General features: G+C 42.5%; 1 protein-coding gene across 11 annotated transcripts in view; it reads right to left on the bottom strand.

The window, feature by feature from the left end:
• The window catches only part of SLC37A1 (solute carrier family 37 member 1), a 34,233-nt gene extending 17,333 nt beyond the window's left edge, over positions 1 to 16,900 (bottom strand). Inside the window, exons 1-11 of one of the 11 annotated variants that reach the window (XM_085043430.1) lie at positions 16,749 to 16,900; positions 15,853 to 15,911; positions 12,706 to 13,002; positions 10,969 to 11,050; positions 10,001 to 10,127; positions 8,085 to 8,163; positions 7,141 to 7,276; positions 5,658 to 5,734; positions 3,754 to 3,920; positions 3,163 to 3,200; positions 1,116 to 1,154 (exon numbers count right to left, since the gene is read on the bottom strand). In XM_085043430.1, the coding sequence (XP_084899556.1) occupies positions 1,116 to 1,154; positions 3,163 to 3,200; positions 3,754 to 3,920; positions 5,658 to 5,734; positions 7,141 to 7,276; positions 8,085 to 8,163; positions 10,001 to 10,127; positions 10,969 to 11,050; positions 12,706 to 12,761 (801 nt within the window). In that variant the 5' untranslated portion in view covers positions 12,762 to 13,002; positions 15,853 to 15,911; positions 16,749 to 16,900. Of the gene's footprint in view, positions 1 to 1,115; positions 1,155 to 3,162; positions 3,201 to 3,753; positions 3,921 to 5,657; positions 5,735 to 7,140; positions 7,277 to 8,084; positions 8,164 to 10,000; positions 10,128 to 10,968; positions 11,051 to 12,705; positions 13,003 to 15,852; positions 15,912 to 16,497; positions 16,635 to 16,748 lie in introns of those variants that run through there. The other 10 variants (XM_085043655.1, XM_085043737.1, XM_085043570.1 and 7 more) reach the window with 10 other exon arrangements.
• Between the last annotated feature and the right edge of the window lie 661 nt (positions 16,901 to 17,561).

The following is a 17,561-nucleotide window of genomic DNA, read 5'->3' as shown; positions in this document are numbered from 1 at the left end:
CACCTCAAGCTCACTGCCACAAATAAAAAAAAGAATGCAAATCCTCACTGAACAATCCAGCTCAAAATCAATCATTAGGTAATTCTTTCCTAACAAAAAAATCCAAGGGTATGTATTTCAGTATTTTTCAGACAAATTGCCCTTCATCAATCAAATCCTTCTAAGAAGGCAAAATACATCTGAGGATAAACTGTAGTATTTCTGCTGCTCAGTACAGAGCTGAGGTACAAGCAGCCTTGGGCATGAATTCCTCAAAATAAAACAACAGTCAACCCCCCAGGGGATTGATAAAACAGATTTTTAAGTTTTGTCTTATAGAAAAGCTGGCTCTTGTAAAAAATGTGATTTACAATAATCCCCAGGGAAGAAAATCCATTACCTAGAGACAAGTCATCTACATCTTTAATCAGCAGCTCAGCAGAGGAAAAATAAATGACTTTTCCATTTGACTGTCAAAAAATAAGATTTACTGTGGTAAGGAGAAAATGTCTAGGGAAAAGGACTGGACTGAGAGGCTGCACATTTAATTTTTTAACTTCTTTTTCCTGTTCAGGGGATAAAAATTGCAGCCTGGTAATTTTTAAATGCACAAGCACTTTGCAACAGAAGTTTTTGGAGGGAAGTTGTCTGGGAATGCAAAGTCAAGATAAAGAAGTTCCTAGAGAATAAAGACAGGTCTGTATGAACATGATGTAACTATGGAAAAAAAAAAAGGTACAAGGAGAAAAGATGAAAAGTAATAAAACCAGTTCCAAATCACCACATTTCCCAAAGGGGAAAAAAAAAAAGGTTAAATCTCCTCTTTACCCTTCATAAAGGAAGTGCACCAATGCTGAATAAAGCCCACTGACTTCTCACTCACATTTATCAGAGGTACAACCCTTCAGCAAATCAAGATTAAGCCTCCAATGCCAGCATTTAAAAGCACTTTATTGTCCTCGAGTATTTATTTGGAAACAAATTTCAGATGGATAAATCAGAGCCAAGATGAATACAGGCCCATGAAGCACAGCCCAGGAAACCAGAGAATAAAGAGAAAGAACCACACGTTCAAGGCTCTGTGCCTGACTCTCCATCTGTGGTTTTGGAGAGCTCAGTGAAATCAGATTACTCACCACTACAAACTCTGCAGAAATATTGGGCTCACCACCATGCTGCAAATAAACAGTAGACCAAATTCATCCAAGACAGTGACATCACACAGAGAGGAACCTGAGCTCTGAACCTTAATAGAAACCTTAAGTCCTTCCCTCTCGTGCTGAGCACTTATTTTAGTGGTGCTTAAATTTAACTGGCCTCATTCTTCCACAATGAGATTTAGTTTTTAGCACCAGCCAGTGGAGCTGCCTGAATCTAGCCAGGACATCTGGCCATAATGACCTGAGCCTTATGAGAAAAACAAGTGTGTGTGTAATGCCTCAAAAAAAAAAGAGAGATTTCTAACTATTTGCAAAACCACATGGGTTGTTCAGGTTGTCACTGAATTAATAAAAAAAATGACAACAAGTGTTTTATGCCTGTCAAATTCTACCCCTTGTACAACACAGATGGAATATTTCCCCCTATTTTACTACATGAACCTTCCTTCAATTAGCACTCACTTCATAGTCAGAAACTGTCATTACCACATCTGCATTTGGACATCTTGAACTTCTACTCTTACCTAATTAATTCCCTTTATTTCTAAGGCCACCCTCCTGCAGTGCACAGAAGCTGCCAGCTCTTCCACAGGGGTTTAGAATCCTTGCAGACCACTGAGGACTGAAGCATCTGAGCAGTTCCAAGGACATAAAGCTTCCCAGGACAAAGCAAATCTCACTCTGAGAAAGGTCCAAGGCAGGTGGGGAAGCCCTGTTACAAACTCCTACCAGACTTCCAGATGTGAAACGGGAATAGGGAAGGAAGAAGGGATGCCTTTGGCTCTGCAGAGTGAGGTTTCCAGGGAAACAGAAGGTCAAATGCATCCCACACAGAGAGAGTGAGCCTGGAGCAGTGACCTTGCTGCTGCACTGGACAAGAGTGAGTCAAATGCTTGTCCTTTTCTGCAGCTGGGGGAAATAGCTTCTAAAGCACTGAATTTTTGTTAAAAATATCATGGCAAATAAATATTCCATGCCAAAATTTTCCATACCAGCTCACTGAGATGTATGAGCAACATAATGTGCAGAACTCTTTAGTTATGTTTTCCAGTTGAAGTGTATTTGAAGCAAATAAATATTTACTTCCATAAGGTTTAACTGGATATTTTTTAAAAAATATGCTCTGAACTACATAAAAGCTAAGGAAAAATGGGACTCCTAACAGCAGGCAATGAGAGTCACTTAAAATACTCCCACACTTTACAAGAGTAACTTCTAAGAAATGAAAGAGAAGTGAATGAAAAATACAGAACACAGTGTGAGCCCACCTTGTCTTACAGGAATAAACTAAGAATAGGAGTTCTTCAGACCATTAAAACCATTCTGAAGCTTTATCAGAAGTGCTTCATATGAAAAGAAAAAACCCATTAAATGGTAAAGAAGAGAGAACACAGACTAGAAAAGTTGCCTTCAGTCCCTATTCAAGAGCACTTAAAACATAAAATTCCATATATCTGAAAATATTAGGAATGACATTCTGTTATGGGAACTTAAACACAGCTGGTCTTTCTAATGCTCTCTTTGTTCCCTTTCCTTGCTTTTTACTTTTCTCCAATTCCATTTGGATTGCCTCCCTCCTCCTGGGTCACAGCTACAGGAGGCAAAAAAAGAAACCATCTTCTCACATTGTAACTCAAGATTTCCACTTTTCCACCACTGACACAACTTTCTAAAATACTTAATTCTGAGCACACATAACACCCTAGGAAGATGCTCAGTAAGAAAACTCAAGAAAAAACAAAAAAAAGAGATGAACAGTCTTTACTTGGTTTACTGCCATAAGATCAACTGTTCCAGAACTTTATTTAAAACATATTAATTCACCTCTTGATTCACTTGCTTTGAGAGAAAATAAGCTCCTGGTTTACCAGTGAAGCACAGAAGACCATCACTGCCTCAAGTATAGGATCACTTATAACAGCCTGGCACAAAATGGCCACACAGACAACCTGATTTCCAGAACTATCTTAACAAACATGTGCATTGGGAGGCAAAAATCAGAAAGGAAAATGCATTCACTTACACTGGACGGTGTGCAGGAGCAACTGACATCTTTAGGATCTGAAATAAAATACCACACAGAGTTAATAGTGAAAACAAGCCTAAGAAAGATCTCCCAAAACACTTTCAAATAGTGTAATTTGCTGACAATACAGATAAAAAGTGCTACTCTGGCAGTGCAGCTCATGACAGAATTCTCACCATATCTGCAGAACTTCGTGAGAAAAGGACAATTACAGTAAAACAAGCATTCACATCTCTGAGTCTGCATGGGATAAGATGGAGAATTCCTCTATAATTTCTCATTTGAAGTATTGCAATGTGCTGCCCAGGGAGGTGATGGAGTCACCCTGGAGGTGTCCAAGCAATGTCTGGATGTGGCACTCAGTGCTCTGGGCTGGGTGACAAGGTGGGGATGGGGCACAGCTTGGATTTAATGACCTTAAAGGTCTTTTCCAGCTGAAAGGATTTCCAACCTCAATGATTCTGTGATTCTGAGTGTTTAAGCTCTTTAAAGGCACACAGGCTCTTCTCCACCAAGTGTTGAGGGAAGAAGTTCCCTAAGCTTGAGGAATTTGAGCTCTCCATGGTTTTATCCCATTAAATCACTCACGTTCAATGAGGAACAGGAAACAAACAACCCCCATGAGAGCCACGATGACCCCAGGCACCACAAAGGAGAGACCCCAGCACGTGGACACCCAGTAAGCAGCAATCAAGGATCCCAAGATATTCCCCACTGAAGTGTGCGAATTCCAGACTCCCATGATCAAACCTCTCCTGTATTAAAAAAACAAACAAAACAGACAAATTCACAAACATTTCTTACTATAAGCATTAATCTCTTGAGAAAAGTGTATCAAAATGGCTGTTTATCTGTGGTGTCAGTGAAATATCTGCACTCTTACAATTCTTTAACTGATCATTTATTTATGCTACAACCTCCATCTGGCAATTTCAAGGCACCTAAATACTGTTGTAAATACTCTGCATGCCAGAATTCATCCTGCACTTAAAAACACCACTGGGGCTTGCATATTTCTGGATAGTTTCTTCGATTAAAACAAGTATGCAGATGTTGTGCAGCATCTGGACACCAAGTCAGTTGCTTTTGGGAATAAAAATCCTCCTGCAAACACATTGCACTGATGATCTGATGCTCTCAGGATGTGTCAGACTTATCATGCAGAAGAAAACAACCTGTACATGATACGTGGAGCAAATTCAGTATTTTCTGATCCCATTCTGGGCTTGCTGGGCTCTGGCAGAAGATGACATCTGCACAAGCTTGTCTAAAACACACATCAGGCTCCTGTCTGCCTGGAAATGCCAGATTAAAGCTGCTGCACATCAGCTCCAGCTGAGCTAAGGTAAACCACAAAAATCCCACTGGAGTCATGACAGCAGGGATTTAAAAGTTCAAAAGTTGTGGGAAAACTGCCTTGCTCTCATCAGGATTTTACCTAACTTGAAGAAACCCGAATCTTTTCCATGGTCTGCAGATATGACCTAAGAGGTCTGCTCATGCTTCATGGAATTTATAGCAAAATGAAAACAAGAGCCAGGTCAGACATTCAAACCAGAGCCTTTCCCACTGTGTGGCATCTTAGAAGTAAAGGATGTTGCTTTTGCACAAAGCAAAGCCTGACTGAAAGTAGTTATTTTGCACAGACTCGCTGATTTTGTTCAGTATTGTATGACAGTTATCATTCTCTGCATTTCCTAATGGGAAATTAGTTTGAGCTTAAATCTCCTTCACTATCCTGTGGTTTACATAAAAATCAAATACTGAATTTCAGTGTATCCTTCTCTGGAACTGATTAACACTCTACATATACAAAGCATGGTATTACAGTAGCATTATTATATGCTACATGCATCAATTATTATCAGAGCCAGTGGATTTAGCATGCAGCTCTTGCAAAATTAATAGAAAATGACTGTATGGTGTGATGAAATAAACATCATGAGTGATCCCTGTGCAGGATTAAGATAAAAAACCCCAAGCAGATGATTTAGAGAAGGTGATAAAAGAAAGGTTAAATCAGTCGCCATATGTATTTTGTCTTTTAAATTAAATTTTTGAGTTTATGTAAGTGTGTTAGAAAAAAAAGACACTGCATGAAGGTATTTTTTACAGTTACACCCTGACAACTGTTTTGAAACCCAAATGAAAACACAGGAAATTCCAAGTTAAAATGGCATAAAAACAGCCTTTACTCAGAGTAGTTCTAGACTGTTTATATTTGCAAGAATTATTCTAACATAATTCTGAAATAATCTGAAAAAGATCTACCACAGAACACTGTTTTGACACAAGGGAGACTATTTCAAATCCATATATAAATTAATCAGCATAACAAAAGAAACTCCTTGCAAAATTCTACCTAACTGCTTGTTTCATCCCCCCAAAAAACCCCCACAGAAGCCAAAGAAAGATATTTAAATGGATTATACTATCACAGCCCAGAATACATTGTGCTGTACTTTCAAAACTCTGGATTATGTATCATTTACCTTCCTTTTCCAAACCAGTTGCCAATACATGTAACGACACTCGGCCAGCCAGTGGTTTGCACCAACCCATTAGCTATCTGAAATTATATAAAAATAACAATTAAATAAACATTCCCTGTCATAAATCAGTTCCTACACAATTCCTGCCGAGTGCTGCATTGGGAAAAGGAAGTCTACACGAATGAATTTAGAAATTTAGGGGTGGGGAGGGTTTGAAAACATTTTTTTCTCTCAAAAATAAAAAAGTTACAAAGTTTTGCAGATATTCTTCTCTCTACCTACATCTCTATAATTAGCTGGTGATTTAAATCACAGAATGCTGTAATTCAGTCACATGCTTACCAAAAATCACATTGCTCTGAGCTGAACAGAGAAGTGAATTCCCCACACTCAACCAGCAGCCTAACACTTATCTCAGCTTGAGCATATGGCAAAGCATGTTTGCAATCAAATAAAGCAGAAAAAAAGACAGCTTTAGGGGAGACTGGGTAACTTTAAAATGCTTAACAGACACCTGTAAATAAACTGAGAGGAGGAACTTAATTTAATACATTCAGGGTGAAGTAAGAACTGTTTCAGCCTCCACACTGCACAGAACTTTAACTCATCTCAACTCCTAAAAGGTTCCCTCTCTACAATTGCAGCATAACACAAATATCACAGTGCAACACCTCACCTGTGCAATGAGTATTTGAAAGTGCCACAAAAACCAACCTCACCCTACCCAACAAAAACCAGTGGGGCTGGTGGTGTGAGACATCCTTGGAATTCCAGGGCTCACTGACCCCATCCCACAGGGCAGAGACAGTGACAGGGTGACACAGATTAATTGGTGACAAGGTTAGTATCTCTGCATGCCACCTTGCCCAGTGCCATGCAGATGTGCCAGAGGTGAGTGCTATTGCAACAACACACAGAAAGCAGCAGAGGAAGGTGCAGACCTGTCCAAAATGGCCCCAGTGCCAACCCTACCCTGACCCTGACCTAAATTCCATTTCAGGCCACTGGCAAAAATTCTTGTGACACCTGATCAGAGCTCTGAAAAATCCCCCACAGTGAATCTTGTTATATAAGCTGCCTGTTCCCAGCCACACCAGTGTGGGAGGCTGTTCATCATTAGCAGTGTAAATGTATTTTTCCTGCAGATAAAGCCAGGATGTGTCACTCAGGTCTTGGCAGACTGACAGAAGTAAACACGCTTGTTTTAAAACTCACATTTCAGCTTGCAAAGATTTGATCACTGATTTGACACAGAGTGAAAGACACTAATTTGCTTTCAAAGATTGCTTTCACTAAAAAACAAAATTCAAAAATAAAGCCTGGGGGTATCCATTCTGTCACTTTCTGCCTGTCATCATCAACATTTTCCAGCATTTACATCCTCCCACCCAACCACTCATCACTGTGCGCAAGTGAAAAATCCCCAATATTACCCTAAACAGCACCATGGGAACTCTGAGTGTCTAAATAACACTGTGCCTACCTGGGCCATTATGTAAAACCACAGATTATGCACATTATAGAAATAACCCAATCCAAACATTGCAGTGAAGAGTCCACTGGCCAGCATCCCCCCTGTCAGATAGTACCGGATGGGCAGCCGCTCTCCTATGAGTCCACTTGGAACAGGGAAGGAAATAAAGAGAAAAGCAATAATTAAAAATGAGATCACACCCCAAAAGCCTTCACAAATGAAGAATATTTTGTGTTGTTTAATTCTGGTTGAGGAGAAACTGTAACTGCTGGCTGCCTTTGCAGCAGTGAAGGAGCAATTTTTAGCACTTGACGGGGGGAAAAATCCCAACAAAACATTTCAAGTTCATTAAATGCTAAATTCTGACATCTGCACAAGCACCTTTCAGGGAGATACTCATCTGGAGCACATTCAGAGTCATTTACTTACAGAGTCATTTTCCAAATTATGTCTCTTCAGCCATATGAAGGGAGATTTGTCTCCCTTGCTAACAATCCAAGTCGTGAAGGTTCTGGGTTTGGTCAATAAAAAGCATTTCCAGACAGCAGCTAATACTGCACACTTAAAAGATGGGTTTGGTGTTATTTTTAGGAGGTGTCTGTTCCATTCTTTGACTCCAAAGAAAGCCAGGACAACCATTTTAACCACTCAGTACAATTTGGAGACTAATGAAATTTGAGGACATACATTCCACTGATTGTTCCTTTGTACTCCAGATTAAAAAAAGACAGGCTGGGCTTCAACCTGGAAAATCTTCCTGCACAAGGGATGGGTGCAGGTAAAAAGCTTTCTGTGTATCAACAGACATTGATACCACTGGGACTCAGAATGGTGTGAGGTTTTTTCCCCTCAGCAATTTCTCACTCTCCATCAGAAACTCTGCAGCAGAAAAGCACAATAACTCAGGAGTCACACAGCCTCATAAATAAACAGTAAAGAGAGTGAGGTTTTACCTTAAATACATTCCAACTGCATATGCACACAAAAATGAGTAATCCAGTGCTCCCAGTAACTGTTTGTAGTTGTTCTTATCTAGGAATAATTTTCAAAACAAATTATTAGTTTAAATGTACTAATTACTTCCCAACCATTTTTACATATAACAAGAAAAATGTTAGTGAATGTGCACTGACATTTAATTTTCAGCAGGCACTTTTGGACTTTAACAAATATTTTGCAAATGTTTAACAACAAAAAAGTTTTTCTGCCTCTAACATATAAGGAAAATATTGGTAGGCCAATCCTAAATTCTACCTTATTCAAAACAGCATTTTGGAAGAGAAGAAACTTCAGTTATTAGCAAGGTGCCCTTTTCTTATCCCCCCTTAGGCAAAAGAAAATCCAAAATCCAATTTAACAGACTTGATTAAAAGTGGAAAGAATAGTTGCCAAAGTGTGAGATCCTAAGAGTAAAAATGGCTAAAAGAGAATTCCATCATCATAGAGGTTTTTAAGGAATTAGCTTAATACATTTTTTTTAAATGGCTAAAGCCTTTTGCATTTCATTTCCCAACTTTTCCCAAAAAGGCACAGAGAAGTTTTGCTTAAAAAACCCCCTCAGAGCTCTGCCCTGTACAGCAAACAAGCATAATCACACCTAATCCTGCAGACAGGATGGAGGGAGCAGAAAGAGCTCCACCCAGATGGAAACACCAAGTCAACCCTCAAGAGACCTGAGCTCATCCCAAGACAGACAGTTTGTGTATTTATCTCCAATAAATTGCCACAATTGCCATTGGCTTTGAGCATGAAGTCACAGATATTACAGCAGATTCCTTTCTTCAGTGTCACCCCAAGCTTTGCCAGAAAAACAGCTGAAAGAACAAGTCTGGAGTGCCATTCCAAAGGGGCAGCTTGGGATTAATGCTCATGGGACAAGGAAGACTTTTGGGCTCAGAAGTCTCCTTTAAAAAAGTCAATATTTCAGACAAAAAACCTCAACCCCCTCCCTCGGTCTAGGGACAAGAAACACTCTGCAGGTTTAACTGCATTCCACCCAATGCATTTGCAAACTTGGGGGATCAAATATTTTCAGCAGACCCTGCAGCAGGCAGTTAATACACTGGATTTTGTCCACAGAAAACCCAGAGCTCAGATCTTTAATTATCTTTGAAGAGAGTAGGACTTTTTTTTTTTTAATTGCTAATTAAAGACTAATTAGAATGTATGGCTACACAGACTGGGGTGGACTGGCACATCGACAGAATGGACTAATCTGTTTCACTGATGTTCCTCATAGCAATAAAAGTGTCAAGGAATGATTCAAAGTCTCATTTAAAGTCAAATACGATTAAATTAAAATTTAATTGTTCAGTAGGCAAATATTTTTTTTCAACTCAAGTGAAAGGCCAGGTTCATAAGCTATGCAGTAAGTTGTCAAGTCTCTTCTGCAATAAATTCTCCCCTTTTTCTTCATTAAAATCGAGGAAAAAAAAATTCTTTCAGGCAGATAAGGACTCTGAAAAGTTCCAATTTAGATAAGCACCAAGTAATTTCACTTAAAAGACTGCTGGACCTTGAATTAAACAAGCAGAAAATGATAATGATTGATTTTATTCTTCACCCTTTTTACCCTTAATAGACACGTTAAAGACAAATCCCATTTTTTCTGACTGAAAAATTGATCTAATGAAACCATCTCCTGGCTGTAATTAGAATGTTTAAGTGACTTTAAGCAGGAAAGACATCATAATGTAAGTCACAACCTTGTTTTCTGTGGAGAAATCAGTGAGAACACGATAAATAAAACACCCCTTCCATGCACATCCCTCTACACGTGAAGAAACAGCCAGAAGCAAATAATCTAATTATGAATATCAGCTCATTATTAAGAAATTAAAGCACAAAACCAAAAAATCCCAAGCCTTACCAAATGGCTCCCAACCACACTGAGAGCCATTAAATGGCTTTTTAACAGGCTGAATCTGTGGAGCATATTCTCTGTAGGAATCCAGCTCAACTTCATGTGAAGCAGCACAATGCTTATGCAGCTCTCCCTGAAACAGAAGGGACATTTGAAAATGGAAAGTTCACTTGCAAACTGGGGACTGATAATTCTCCTACAGCAAGAAATTTTACAAATCTAGATTTATATGCACCTGTGTCAAGCCCACCAAAAATCAGTAAAACTGTTGGCCATTATTAATTGCTTGGTATTTTGCTGGCTGAAGCCACCAGTACATGAAATAGTAATTACACGGTTAGAAAAAGCATTCTACGGTAAACTGGTGTTTCTAACAGGGAACAGCTTTGAAATTCTGCAGTAACATCAAGTACTTTGCCCACTGTTACTCATCAGCTTCACACAATACAGCACTGGGGGATTTGGTTTGTGTTTGCCAAGTTATAAACACTAAAGATTGAACTAACAAACCCAGAATTACAGAATTTGCACCACCAGTTTCACTGGGAACAGTCACAAGGCAGACTACAGTCACAAGGCAACTGTGACTGTGATGCTCAACAGTGCTGGGAACACTCTTGGAAATGCCACTGGAATGTTCAACTCATCAGTTATGAGCAATTTTCCTCAAACACAAGACTGTAAACCTCTCAAGTACCTCTAATTACATTAATTCACATCAATTAAGCATAGGCATGGCTGGTTTGTGCTCTGAGCCCAAAACCCAGACCTGTATGCAATATTCTAGGTGTGGTCTCATTGAAGTTTATCAAGCAAATATCACTGTGTACCAGCTTTATCAGTGTTTCATCTTGAAGGCACTCCAAGTTAAAGTTTAAACCTGCCTTTCACAATGGGAAACACTGAAAAAGACAGCGATTTCCCTGTTTGACAGGAGCAGGAGGATGTTTAAACAAGGACACAACCTCTCTTACCTTCACTATACTGATAGGTTTCCTTGACAGATGGAAGCTGGCATACAGCAGGAAAGTGAGAGAGAAAATGAAAGCTCTATACCTACAATATGACAAAAAAAGATTTTGAAATTAATTTATTTAGATTTTCTTTTAGCACCAAGTTACACAAAAACATTACACAAGTCATTGATAATACTGGAATACTGGAAAACATTTTTTTTTAGTTCTGCAGCAGCCTGAAGAACCACCCACCCAGTTATGCTGCTTTCCACCTGCTGTGGTGTGGCTTTGGGAGGGAGCCTGGTGGCCCAGGGGAACAGGCAGGACAACGTGGCAGTGCTCTGAACCCACAGAGCTGATGTGCCTTGTTTGCAACACTCCTTTGGGGGCTATTAAATATCAGTTCAACATTAAACACCAGCTGGTAATCAGATTCCACACCTCCCTGTCTTGTTGCATTTTCTGGTATGATAAGGACATAAGTGATGACTCTCTCAACTGTCAGTTTGGATAATTCCTTCTTTTCTTACTGCTTTTAGGAGTTTTACTTTGCTTTTGCCTTCCTCTAACAATAGAAATCAGTCATTTCTAGAGGTGGACAATGGGACTGACACTGGAGAATATGAATTGAGCAGCTTTGGGATTGGGAAGGAATTCTCCTTTGTGCCTCATTGGCATCCTTGGGACTTTCTCTACAGAAGTCACTCTGACTGCAAGAATGAAACAAAGATAATAATCTGATCTATTCTATTCTCTATCTGCAATTTCAGTTGTTCAGGGAGAGCATTTTGTGGATTTTTTAGAAGTACTCAGAGTCCTAGTGTGTCTACTGGCTCCTTCTAGCCCTGATCTCAAATGAAAGTACAATATATACATACAAATATCTGATATCATACTGACTGCTATAGTTCCTGATTTTTAATTAATCTTTTTCAATCATTTATTTGCCTTATGAACTTTTACATAACCAGGTTCTTGTTTTATAATTCGGGCATATTCACAGCAACATTAAAAAAGAGTCATCCCACAAGCAGAGTTATTCACCCTCATAACTGAAAACATCCTCACAAGGGATAAAACTGAAATTACTTTGTTCCTGTTGCTCTTCTAGAGAAAACACATGATAAAATTGCTCTAATGGAAAGTGCTTAGTCTTTCACATTTGTTATTTTTTTGCTATTCACACACAATTGACTCAGTATTCTATCTCAGAAAGCACATGAATGCATGCCATAAAACTTGCAGGATTAATTTTCCTAAAGCAAGAATTTGATTTTTGTTTGGTTTTGCTGAGGATTTTTGCTGGGTTTTTTGGTTTATGGGAAGTTTTTTTGTTGGGTTTTTTTTTTTTTTAATATTGCAGTAGCAAAAATTAAAACTGCAATTGTACAAGTCTGTATCACACAGCAAATTACTGGGGAGAAAAAACACTTCTGGCTAAGAAAAGAAAGCTAATCTTGAGCACTCCTCCCACCTAGGAGCTTGAAAATGCAATTTTATCTTTTCAAATACATACCTTGCAAAGAAAAGGACAAAAAGCTTTATTCTCTATCACACTTGACTAGCAAAGGTTTGTCTGGGTTTCTCAACAAAGTATCTCACTTTCTACATGTCAGCAATATTTATTATACAACTGACTGTATTATACAACTTTCTGTACATATTAAGCAATGAAGAAACAAAAATAGAGTGAGGCAACAGAAACAAACTCACACTGTCCACAGCAAGGATCACCACCAACACTTCAACACTTACCACTGATCTCGTGAAAATGAAGTGATGAAACGAATCCCAGGAGGAAGCTGAGCCATCTACACTACAGCTGATACCAGATTTTAGGTGACACAGTTATGGACGTGTGACAGCTTTTTCTGCTCTTCTGAATGGACAACAAAGATCACCCCAAAGCCTTTGGATTTCACAAATGTGGAATATCTGCTGCTGGACAGACCTCCCTGTAGGTTTGGTTTTTTTTTTTCTTCTACCTTCAGTCACGACGTGGCAAATTCTTCACTCAGCCTTTGTTTACTGCTGATCTTCAAATAAGAGAAGCTGGTAAGTAAATAGTCTGGTCGAGTTATTGGGATATTTTCTAATCAAAACAGTTGAATCAGCAATTGTCTATTTCAGAGGCAAGTAATTAACATCACTAACCTTCACAGCAAAAACACAGTGGAGAATTTTAAGCCAATATAAATTGCAGCCTTCTCTGATTTTTATAATTTATATATTTTTAGAGCTCGGCATAGTACAAAACAGTGAAGACACAAAGGAAAGATGCACTCAGAACTTGATCCAAAGCCAGCTTACATCAAAACACTCTGCTTTTGTCCCTGAAAGACTACAAATAGGCAATTCCCCAGCACACAAAGATCTGCTTGAGCACATCAGAAACATTCATGAGCTTGCAATTTGTTCAAAAATGGCTGTAGTGTTTGCAGCCTGGAATAAGAGACTCCTCCAGCTTGAGACTGGGTGCTGCTGAACAATGCTGCCAGCGAGGCTTGACCAGCACTCCACTCCCTCTTCCACCCCATTTCCCTGACCCAGTATCAGTACTGCACAAAGCTCCACGCCGTCAGGAAACATTGGAAAAGGAAAACAAAGGATTTTTTTCACCCCTTGAGCTGCCCACACCAGCACAAGGGAGAAGGCAGGATCACGTGTGTCCACAACATGCAGGAAAGAGCGAGATGTGGCAGTTTGGTTTAAAGTTTCACAAAGTTCCTCCTGTTTGTTCCAACACGGGCTGAAGCCCCTCAACAACAAAAAACCCCACACTTTATTGCAGGCACTGCAACAGGAACTGGCTGCACTGTTACCTGGCAGCTGCTGAGTCAGATGGCAAAAGGAGCTGTAGGCAAAAGGTGTGACCGTAATTCATGCGTGCAAACCGAGCCACCCCAGGGTGCCAGGGGACACTCCAGGGTCTGCAACCTGCCCACCACCCTCCTGGCAGCCCTGGTTAATGTCAGCACAAGCCACTGGCATGCTCCTGATGGGAAGCTGGTGGGATTGAGGATCAGCTCTCCTGGTAAACAATGGGAGCCGAGCAAAAGCAAGAAAGCACAACTGCCAAACCCACAGGTTGGTGTTCACCTGAGAATTTTAGGGGCTACTGCAGGGCAGGCAAAGGTGGGAGACTCTCTCCTCTCATCTTCATTGCACCATCTTACTCCAGGTATCAAAACTGCTCCTCCTCAGCCAGGTGAGTGACAACAAACAGGATCTGCCATGTCCAAGCTGTCACCTTGAAAGCTTCCCCATCCAAACAGCCTTTCTCCCCAGGAATGGGAGAACACTACCTCCTCTTTACATAACAGAGTATCCCACCAAAAATCAAGGCTCTGCTCCTTTATGCTAACACATTTTTGTCATACCTTTTTTTTTTCCACAGCATCCTGGTTCAGCCTGCCACCTCCCTACCCTAAAAGTGAATTGACTTGCTAATCTTGTTTGGCATGTTCCACCCCCTCCCTGGCCCTGAATCAGATTGTGCAATTAATCAAACCCAAGAATCATTCCCACCCAACACGAGTTTCTTACCTCCTCTCTGAGGCTGCAGAGGTTAGGGAAAGTGCAACCCCTCCTCCTCTCTCCCACCTCCCCTTCCTGCCTCCCTCTGTGTCAGACCTTGCAGTCCCAAAGCCACAGTACAGGTGGCTGATCCATCAGACATCCTGCCCTGAAATACAGCTGATCCAATATTAAGAATATTAACTCATTCCGTGGCCACAAAACTGATGAATCCAATGCAGCAGGAGCACTAAGGCAGGGACTGAAGGTGGCATTGCCCCTTACAGTCACAGCTGGCTAGTTAGGTCAGATTTCAGAATTTCAATTTCAAACCAACCAGTATTCTGCGTTTGGTTGAAATGAGCTGCAGAGAGCTCCACGTGGGAGAAAAAAGGTAAGGAGAAAAAGAGGTTGGCACAAGCAGCTCGAAGCAGGAGCGAATTTTTCTTCCAGCAGTAACAGATCCATTTCAGGGTGATCCTAAACCCCATTTCTCCTCTCTCACAGTTGTCTCAAAGACCAAAACTATTATTTCACTGACCACACAGAAATACCTACAGGAAAAAACCTGAGGAGCCAGCAAAGAACAAACACCTGAGATCAAACACTTCCTTAAACAGTTCTCTTATAGTATAATGGGACAGGGCAATTATCATTATAGCAAAGCAATTGTTTAACAGGTTACTGTTTAACAGCTTTAGTGCAAGCAGGAAAAGACTTCACACATCTGACAAAAGGTTTCACTGGTCATGCAAGGTTGTGCATCTGTGCACCTGCTGCACAGATCCTACACCACCTCCTAACTGAGTATCCTTGCTGTAAATCCCATCACAAGGATCCCATTCATTTCCCAGCAAAAATGACTGGACTGTGAGCAGCACAGAGAGAACTGCAGCCTAACTCTATTTGACAGGGGTTGATTTTATTTCATGTACTGCAGGCACAAACACCTGAGTTCTCATTTACTTGTCAACAACTTATCTCTATCTCCACACATGCATAAGTTCCTTTGACATTCATGCGCTTTTAAATAAACATAAAGAATGTCCTCCACATAAGCAAAGAAACCGGTGGCAATAAAACTTGTGGATTGTAAAGGTTGTAAATATCACACTCTGCTATAGACTAAACTAGATTTTTAAAACCAAGCTGTACTTCAGAAATTACATTAATAGGCTACAACACATCACAGTTTATCAATACATTTTTTATATTTCAGATTTACTGATGAAGCCCAAGGACAATGCCCCATTCAATCACTCAAACTGGTTTTATGTTCTTTCATTTTCAGCAACTATTTTTGCCGACACAGAAACCAACCCTCCACTTCCTCCGTGCTGTGCTGCAACATACAAAGCGATATTCTGCTATTTACTCCATATTTACCTTCCAAACTTGGTACTGCTCCTTCGCTGCAGCGGCTGAAGCATACCTTCCTCCCTGTTCTAGGAAAACAGGCACTGGTGAGTGGCTTTTCCCCTCTGCCAGCACGGCAAACCCTGGATCAGCTGAGCTGGAGAGGCACAGGGAAGGTCCTGCCTGGCCACAGCACAGCTCCCCCGGGGCTGAGATTAATTCCGTGTCTGCAGACACCGAGTAACCAAACCCTCCCTCCCCGGGGTGTCCTTAAGGGCTCAAAACGCCTTCGCACACACACGGATCAAATGCATATTGTGCTTAACACCCGCAGCTCCGCACCTGAGCCAGGACCTGCCAAATCCTTCACTCCGGGGCCTTAAATAGCCGCGTTCCTTTTATTTAATACAGGAGAAAAAAGGGCTCATGGTGGCTTAGCCGCAGAGGACCCCAAGCCCTGTGAGCACACGGTGCTCTGCGGCCCCGAGCGACTGACCAGGGCGGCTCCGGCCATCCCAAAGGACACGGGCAGCGGGAGCCGAGCCGGGGGAAGGGACAGACACCGCCAGCCCCAGGACACTGCCAGCACAGGTGTCGGGCAGGGCAGGGCAGGGCAGGGCAGGGCAGGGCTCTGTCTCTGTCCCGCCGGCAGCCCCGCGCCTCCAGAGCACCAACCTGCCGTGCCACCCCCGGACCGAGGGGCGCCTCGTCCGGCAGGATGGGGGAAAAATAAACGGGAGAAACGGAGACAAAAGGCGGCGGAGCTCTGGCGGCCAGCAGGGTACGGTAAGGCGTTCCTCGGCACCCCGACCCGGCCGGCCCGGCCCAGCCGGCGCTCCCGAGCGGCCCCGCGGCCCAGGAGCCGCCCCCGCTCCGCTCCGCCCCGGGCTCGGCAGGTGCGCGGCCGCTCCCGCCGCACAGCCTACCCTGGGCAGCTGCTCCCGGCGCCGCTGCTCCCTGCTCCCTCCTTCCTCCGTCTCCTCGTCCTGCCTGCCTGCCAGCCGAGCCGAGCGGCCGGGGCCAGCGCGGCTGCGGATCGCCGCCCGCCGCCGGAGCTGCGCGGCGGGACCCGGCGGCCTCGGCCCCTCCCTGCGCGGAGGAGGAGCCTGCCGAGGGAACCCGCTTTAGGAAGAGCGGTGCCAGCAGGGCCGGGAGGTGATGCTGCTCCTCTGTCTGGACCTGGTGAGGCTCGGCTGGTGTGCCGCGTCCAGGTCTGGGCTCCTCGGGATGAGAGAGGTGTGGAGCTCCTGGAGCGGGTCCGGCGGAGGATGCGAAGGTGGAGGGACTGGAGCATCTCTGTGACGAGGAAGGGCAGAGGGAGCTGGGGCTGTTCAGCCTCCAGAGGAGACAGCTGAGAGGGGAGCTTATTAATGTGCGTAAATATCTGAAGAAGGGTGCCAAGAGGACGGACCAGGCTCTGCTCGGTGGTGCTCAGCAGCAGGACAAGAAGCAATGGGCAGGAGCTGATGCCCAGGACATTCCACCTGAACACGAGGAAAAACTTCTTCATTGTGCAGTGACCGAGCACTGGAACAGATTGTCCAGAGAGGGTGTGGAGTCTCCCTTACTGGAGATATTCCAGACCCATCTGGACATAATCCTGTGCCATGTGCTCTGTGATGGCCCTGCTGGAGCTGGGAGATTGGACCTGGTGACCCACTGTGGTCCCTTCCAGCCTGACTCATTCTGTGACTGTGAGCTGCTGGCCCTGGCCTCTGGAAGTGCCCCAGCTCACCCCT

Source organism: Lichenostomus cassidix, chromosome 1 (assembly GCF_008360975.1).
Source record: "Lichenostomus cassidix isolate B80296 chromosome 1, HeHo_3.0, whole genome shotgun sequence".
Taxonomy (NCBI): domain Eukaryota; kingdom Metazoa; phylum Chordata; class Aves; order Passeriformes; family Meliphagidae; genus Lichenostomus; species Lichenostomus cassidix.
Note: the sequence above shows the minus strand (reverse complement) of the source record. Positions and strands in the feature narration are given on the sequence as shown.